This window comes from Brassica oleracea, chromosome C3 (assembly GCF_000695525.1).
Source record: "Brassica oleracea var. oleracea cultivar TO1000 chromosome C3, BOL, whole genome shotgun sequence".
Taxonomy (NCBI): Eukaryota; Viridiplantae; Streptophyta; class Magnoliopsida; order Brassicales; family Brassicaceae; genus Brassica; species Brassica oleracea.
The window spans coordinates 36,832,605-36,840,152 of record NC_027750.1 but is presented as its reverse complement, the minus strand read 5'-3'; the positions used below and the strand labels follow the sequence as shown (position 1 = coordinate 36,840,152).

Sequence of the window (7,548 nt, the reverse complement as noted above, 5' to 3'; positions counted from 1 at the left end):
CATAAAAAATGTGTTTTCTCGCTAAAACCGAAAAAACTTGTTTTCCCGCCCAAACCGAAAAAAGAAAACTCGTTAATTTTGAAATAATTCTAATGTAAATATATTAAACTAAATAATTAAATGTAATATAGTTAAAATTAATATTAAACATATGATTAAATCAACACAAGGATATTTTGGTAATTTCTTTACTAAACTCATTTGAATGGGAATGAAAATAAAAAAACAAACATAAGATCCATTTAGATGATTCATCTAGATGAGCTATGTAGATGAACAAACAAACAATCACAAAAATCTGAATGGATCATTTGAATAGATCATACAAATGAATCATTTGGATGGAGATGGCAAATGGTGAAACAAACAGCCCCACATTATGTGAGCTTCGTCTAAACAATATTAGGTGCTTATGTGTCTTCAGTCTTGTAATGGGTCCATGTCAAGATTGTTCAAGAAGTCCTGCTTCTTCAAGTGTCTTAGGTTTCATCCATGAAATCTCAACTTGAGTGAAAAAAAAACTCTGTATTTTATTGATGGAAAAGGTGTTAACGTAAGTAAAAAGCCACCTTAAGCTTCTTGGAATTAAGAAACTTTAGATCAACTAGACTGTTTCATTAATATCTAGTTGCTTTCATTTTGTTAGAATTCTAATAACTAAATAAAAATAGTCTCCTAGTGTCTCTTTTAAGTTAGAATATATAAAGACAACAAATGGCTCCTTGATCATTCCAAAAGAGTCTGAAGGAAAAGAAAAAGGTATTGTTTCCAAGTATGTACGTCTTCTCAATTTTCATAAGAACAGAAAACAAAATCAAGGTACTTATTTAAAAGAAAAGATAGTAACATGGAAAATTATATAAGAAAAATATTGTAATATAAAACGACATGATTTTCCTTATTACCTAAATGAAATTCATGCAATTAAAAAGCATAAATGAAACTCTCGGTTCAATCAATCCAAATAAATTTAAGTTAATAAATTAACACCAGCCTTAAGAAAATTAGAGTTTTTTGGTTTATTAGCAACGAAAGAATAGCACACCTCTCTTTTAGATCCAAAAGCATATTCTTCTGTTAGAATAATCGTAGTCATATGTTCATAGCATGTTGATGACTAAAATTTTATTTAAAAATTCACTAAACCAAATAAAACGAACAAGTCCACTATATCCAGATTTCGAAGGGGCGGAAATTATTTTCTTGGGTTATTGTTTAAAGCGAAAAATCGCCATTGGATGTAATAATTTAAATAATTCGACGTGTCATTTATTTCACGCCGTTATAAAGTCTCTTCATTAACATTTTCGAGTCGCCGGCAGCTTTCACACTCCAAAAAAAAAAACAGACAGAAGCAGTTTTCAGGTTAGATCCGATCCTCGCCGATCATCTCTTCATCCTTCGATAATCGTTAGATCCCTCCTCATAAATCGTAATCGTGCATCAGATCATCGGCTGTAATAGCTATTCATATTCGTTCGTTGAATCTCAAAGTCTCGTCCTTTTCCGCTTGTTTTTTAAAACGTGGACTTTGATTAGTTATGATCTCTTCTCTTTGATCTGATAAAGTTCGATCCTTTATCGAAGATTGGTTCCATTTGTGTAAATCAGGTTGAGATTCGAAGAAAAAATGTCGAACATAGACATTGAAGGGATACTGAAGGAGCTGCCTAACGATGGGAGGACTCCGAAGACGAAGATCGTTTGCACTCTAGGTCCTGCGTCTCGCTCTGTTCCTATGATTGAGAAGCTTCTCAAAGCGGGAATGAATGTTGCTCGTTTCAACTTCTCTCACGGTAGCCATGAGTACCATCAGGAGACTCTTGACAATCTCCGCGCCGCTATGCAGAATACAGGCATCCTCGCTGCTGTTATGCTTGACACAAAGGTTTCATCTTTCTCTCTTCTTTTCTGCTTGATCATGAATATTTCTGTTTAGCTTGTCTTCCTTACTTCCATGAAAGCTTCAACCTCTAAATTAAGAAACTTTGAGTAGAGAAATTAGACAGTTTTAAAGAAGGTGAAACTAGAACATGGTTAATGCTTGGAGTGTCATTGGTTTCTGTTTGAGTTGCTTCTAGCTAAGGTCTGGAGCATGAGGATTGGGCATTTAGTGTTTACATGCTTGTCAGTGTTGATAGATACATATGTTAATTGATGGCGTTGATTCAAACTAGCAACCAATAGATCTTATGTGCTAACTTCGAATGGAGTGTATTAGTATGTGTTTACAACGGTTCAATGTTTAATTTTCATGTTTTACTATAGGGGCCTGAGATTCGAACCGGTTTCTTGAAAGATGGGAACCCTATACAGCTTAAGGAAGGCCAGGAGATAACTATCAGCACCGATTACGAGATCAAGGGCGATGAGAAAACGATTTCCATGAGCTACAAGAAGCTGCCGGTGGATGTGCAGCCAGGACATACCATACTATGTGCTGATGGAAGCATAAGTCTAGCTGTACTGTCATGCGATCCGAAGTCTGGAACCGTACGATGTCGATGTGAAAACACAGCGATGCTGGGGGAAAGAAAGAACGTGAATCTCCCCGGTGTTGTTGTTGATCTCCCCACGTTGACTGAGAAGGATGTTGAAGACATTCTTAAATGGGGTGTTCCAAACAAAATCGACATGATTGCTCTGTCGTTTGTTCGCAAAGGATCGGATCTTGTTAATGTCAGGAAAGTACTTGGATCACATTCCAAGAGTATAATGTTGATGTCCAAGGTAACAACAACACACACACACACACACCTTGTTCTTGTCTTGTTAGTGTTGTCTGATTTTTTTAAGTTTGATTTGAATCATTGAAGGTTGAGAACCAGGAAGGAGTGCTGAACTTCGACGAGATCTTGCGTGAAACAGATGCATTCATGGTTGCTCGTGGAGATCTCGGGATGGAGATACCGATAGAGAAGATCTTCTTGGCTCAAAAGATGATGATCTACAAGTGTAACCTCGCTGGTAAACCGGTGGTCACAGCCACTCAAATGCTCGAGTCTATGATCAAATCGCCACGTCCCACACGAGCCGAAGCCACTGACGTGGCAAACGCGGTTCTGGACGGCACAGACTGCGTCATGCTCAGCGGTGAAAGCGCTGCAGGAGCCTTCCCTGAGATAGCAGTGAAAACAATGGCTAAAATCTGCATAGAAGCAGAATCGTCGCTTGACTACAACACAATCTTCAAGGAGATGATTAGAGCGACTCCACTTCCAATGAGCACGCTGGAGAGTCTTGCATCATCCGCCGTAAGAACAGCAAACAAAGCCAGGGCCAAACTCATCATCGTGTTGACAAGAGGAGGTACAACGGCCAAGCTGGTGGCTAAGTATAGACCGGCTGTTCCTATTCTCTCGGTGGTTGTTCCGGTTTTCACCAGCGACACGTTTAATTGGAGCTGCAGCGATGAGTCACCGGCCAGGCATAGTTTGATATATAGAGGTTTGATTCCGGTATTGGCTGAAGGATCTGCAAAAGCGACTGATAATGAATCTACAGAGGAGATTATTGAGTCTGCTTTGAAGCAGGCGACTGAGAAAGGACTGTGTAACCATGGTGATGCTGTGGTGGCTCTGCACCGTATTGGAGCTGCCTCTGTTATCAAGATCTGTGTGGTCAAGTGATTTTTTGGTCAAATCAATATCATCATCTTCTCAAGGTTTATGTTCCAGGGTGAAATAAAGAACAGGAAACAGGTGTTCCGAAAATGTTTTGGGTTTTTGTTTGCATTTCTTCTCTTTTACTACTTTTAGTTTATAAGATTTTTTATGAATGCATGCACTTATTGTTATAGTTTATTTAACTAAACAAATACCACTTTATCATATTTTTAACACGAGCCTTTCTAATTATTAATCTCCATATACTCTATTTGTTTCTTAATAACGCATGTTTTAGATTTTTAAAAAATATTTTTAAAAAATTAATATTTAACTATCAATACATTAATTTTTAAAATTATAACCCATAAATTAACATAAATACCAATTCAATAAATTCAAAATTGTCAATTAACATTCTTCAAGTAAAACAATGATTTTTAAAAACAAGTAAAAAGCGATAGAACATGCATTATTTAGAGACGAAGTATTTGTTAAGAAAAATTATTTTGCTGATTTTTCATTCATGATATTTCTCATCACTTTTTTGATTTTTTAAATTTAATTGTCTTTATTAGTCATTGCTAAACACATTTAGAAAAAGACAGAGAAAGAGAAAGAGAATCTCAGAGAGAGCTAAACCCTAACTCCGGCCGCCGCCTCCGGCGTTGGCGTTGCCGGAGGCTCCACCTTCTCCCCTTTCCTTGTTTTATTTTTGCTCTCCTCTTCCCAGATCCAGACCGAGTCGATATGCGCGCTTCTCTGACGATGTTTTGTCCTCCGGAACTGCGTGGTGCTGGTCGGAGTCGGCGAACCTTTGAGTGGAGTAGCGGCGAGACGTTGGCGAGACTGAGAAGAAGAGAGTCGGCTTTTAGGATTGTAGGTCTAAACAGATCTAATTTTGTTTTTCCAGATCTAGTTGAAGACCTTGTTGATGATGGCGCGTGGAGAAGGATAGACGTCTCCTCTAACTCGACTCTTCCTCCTTGTGTGGTGGCGAGATGGGTGGAGGAGAAGTGCGACAAACAGAGGTTAGTGGGGCCAACTGCGAGTTTCGACTTTCATAAAGGCTGAATCAGATTCCCTCTTGCGTTTTTCTATCATCACAATCCGCCTTTCATTCCGGACAAGTATCCGGCTTGGCCATGACGGGAGGCAAAGAACAATATCGGTATGACTCAAATCCGGGTTGCGCCGTTCGACGATGATTCTGATGGTCTTGAACTCGACTCTTATCCTATGGAGACATCAGAGGGAACTTGCAAGAGATACCGGATTGGGGTATGGTTAGCTGAAGTATCAATGTCTTTACCCGTCCTAGTCTCTAGGTTTTTTTTCAGTCGGACCTTCAGTCCGCTAGCGGCAGAGGTTTATAGCAAGAAACATCAATGGCCTCAAGCTTCTTCTAGTGGAGCGCCTCTGGGTGAAGTTGCTAATGGGACATGCACAGAACTCTGATCATAGGAGACCATAGCGTGGTGAATAATTGCAATATCTGGGAAGGTTTGGGTGTGATGAAACCTTGTATATACGGCCTTATGCTCCGCCCTTTGGTGAAAAGTTCGGAGACTTCGACCCCAATAAGAAGGAGGAGTCCGAGCAATAAGCACTTAGAGTGTTGTGGCAGCTGATCCAAGTATCTTATTCTGATCATAAGGAGATCACTGCTTGCTTTCAACTGATGTCTCGTGTTCGTTCTCTTTTGAACCGGTTTAGGTTTGGTCTTTTGTAACTATGTGGTTTAATTATGTGGTCAAAGTGACTGGATGAGATGATATGGTAACGTAGGAACCAAATGAGTGTTTCTAGGTGATACTTGTATCTTCATCCTCATGTCATATTGTGGTTAAAGCCTCTTCCGAGGCAATGTGGTCACAATCTGATTGTATTAGAATCATTTGGTTAATGGAAAAGTTGATGTTGAGCCAAAAACAAAAAAAAAAAAACAAGTTTGTTACCATTCTCCATGTGTTGTTTACAAACCTTATCAAGGCAAAGGAGGGAAAATACGGGAATGCGCTGAAACGACCCCGTTCTGAATATAGCGTTTGGGATTCTCAGGATCAGGATTCCACTGGATCTCGCTAACGTTGGGCGTTTCGACAAACGCAACCGTGAACTCACCCATCTTCTCCATCTTCCCACGTTTCCCAGCTCTGAGAAGGAGCCCACTGTTCCTAACGTACGAGAATATCCCATTGGTGAGCTTCACGATATCCCCTGCTTCGAAGGCCTCGCACTCGTCTCCCCACAGCTGTATGTGAACCGCCGCCGTTTCATCCGCAGCTAACGCGATACAACTCTTTCCGCTCGCCGAGGCGGGTGATCTTGCTTTGTCGAGGATGATGAAACGCGTGTTTATGTTGTTCTGTGCCGCCGGAACTATGTCCTTGAGAAACAAGTGCATCTTGTCGGAAACCGCTAGGATAGAATCTCCTGAAATTGGAAGTTGGAACAGGGAGGACTCTAACACTGGTTCAAAAAAGAAGCTAACGGAGAACACAACCACACTTCAATTTTTCATTCAGACATTTTATCGAACGCCTGATCTACGCTATTTAAGAATCTATAATCAGATTACGGACTCCAAACCATCGTTTGCAAACCAAAAATTACAGAAACTTACTGGTTTAGAGCAGAGAGTGGGAGATCATTTCAAATCGACGATGCAGATGGAGGAAACACCGATGAGTGGAGAAGGCGAAGAAGGTTCAGACGTGAGTGAGAAGAGGGAAACGTCGGGAGCGCCAATGTATAATTTTTAAATAGATAGGGGCAAAGCCGTAAATGTCGAATTTGCTCACCCTTATTAAACTTAAAGCCAGTTTAACCGACCGGTTTGTTTCCAATCCAAGTTACAATATACAGATGGAGTGTAACTCAATATGCCCCTGTTAAAAAAAAACTATTCTCCTTATCCCTCTTCTTTTCTCACTACCATTCTCTCTTTGTGATTACCAAACTAACCTTCTAATTTTTAATTATAAATCTGATACCTCATTAATCATGAATTAAATTTATATCAAAAATCAGTTGGATCCCACAATAAACTTTAACCAATGAAACCTCATTTTTCTCTTCTTCAACGTGACCTCTTTTTTCTTTTTTCTTTTTTTAACGTGACATTTTCCTTTTTGTTAACTGAAACTTTATACAACATTTAATATATGTTCATTTTTTTATGAAATTTGTTATAAAATAGCTTTAAATTTCAAAATATATTAAAATATTGTAAAAAATAAAAGATTTGCTGAGAATTTTAGAAGATTGAAAACAAGTTTTAAAACTGTTTTTTGTTTTAGATTTATTATATCTGTTTTTAAAAAAATTATCTAAAATATCTTTAAAGTGAATTGTTCATCTTGGGTAATGTAAATAATGTAATATTTACTGAGAATTTCGAAAAATTAAAAACAAGTTTTAAAACTATTTTTCTGGGTTGTAGATTTATTATATATGTTTAAAAAAAATTATCTAGAATATCATTAAAATGAATTGTACATCTTGGGTTATGTAAATAATGTAAGATTTACTGAGAATTTCGGAAGATTGAAAACGAGTTTTAAAATTGTTTTTCTGGGTTTTAGATATATTATATCCGTCTAAAAAAATTATCTAGAATATCATTAAAATGAATTGTACATCTTGGAGAATGTAAATAATGTAAGATTTATTGAGAATTTCGAAAGATTGAAAACAAGTTTTAAACTTTTTTTCTGGGTTTTAGATTTGTTATATCTGTTTTCTTAAAATAAATTTATCTAGAATATCATTAAAATGAACTGTACATCTTGGATAATGTAAATAGTGTAAGATTTACTAAAAATTTTGGAAGACTAAAAATGAGTTTTAAAACTGTTTTTTTTGGGGTTAATTTTAGATTTATTATATCCGTTTTTTTTTTTTAAATTACCTAGATTATCATTATAATGAACCGTAAATC

General features: G+C 37.4%; 2 protein-coding genes across 6 annotated transcripts; one reads left to right on the top strand and one right to left on the bottom strand.

The window, feature by feature from the left end:
* The first annotated feature begins 1,275 nt into the window (after positions 1-1,275).
* LOC106336202 (pyruvate kinase, cytosolic isozyme-like) lies at positions 1,276-3,839 on the top strand. Its single transcript, XM_013774959.1, has 4 exons — positions 1,276-1,365; positions 1,612-1,888; positions 2,269-2,730; positions 2,817-3,839. The coding sequence occupies exons 2-4, from the start codon at positions 1,631-1,633 to the stop codon at positions 3,627-3,629; spliced, it is 1,533 nt and encodes a 510-aa protein (XP_013630413.1). The 5' UTR covers positions 1,276-1,365; positions 1,612-1,630; the 3' UTR covers positions 3,630-3,839.
* Positions 3,840-5,474: 1,635 nt separating this feature from the next.
* LOC106332079 (SOSS complex subunit B homolog) lies at positions 5,475-6,371 on the bottom strand. Of its 5 annotated transcripts, none has more exons than XM_013770545.1 (2): positions 6,232-6,371; positions 5,475-6,159 (listed from the first exon to the last, which is right to left on the bottom strand). In XM_013770545.1, exon 2 carries the CDS (start codon positions 6,010-6,012, stop codon positions 5,593-5,595), a length of 420 nt encoding a protein of 139 aa, XP_013625999.1. In that variant the 5' UTR covers positions 6,013-6,159; positions 6,232-6,371; the 3' UTR covers positions 5,475-5,592. The 5 variants fall into 5 exon arrangements, with proteins under 5 accessions (XP_013625999.1, XP_013625998.1, XP_013626001.1 ...); XM_013770544.1 differs by having other exon boundaries at positions 5,475-6,154; XM_013770547.1 differs by having other exon boundaries at positions 5,475-6,094.
* Positions 6,372-7,548: the final 1,177 nt, after the last annotated feature.

Excerpts from the sequence above, each read along its gene's own strand:
- LOC106332079 (XM_013770545.1), bottom strand. The coding sequence starts at position 6,012 with ATGCACTTGTTTCTCAAGGACATAGTTCCGGCGGCACAGAACAACATA.
- LOC106336202 (XM_013774959.1), top strand. The coding sequence starts at position 1,631 with ATGTCGAACATAGACATTGAAGGGATACTGAAGGAGCTGCCTAACGAT. Across the intron at positions 1,889-2,268 it reads CTGTTATGCTTGACACAAAG|GGGCCTGAGATTCGAACCGG; the intron begins GTTTCATCTTTC and ends GTTTTACTATAG. Across the intron at positions 2,731-2,816 it reads GTATAATGTTGATGTCCAAG|GTTGAGAACCAGGAAGGAGT; the intron begins GTAACAACAACA and ends GAATCATTGAAG.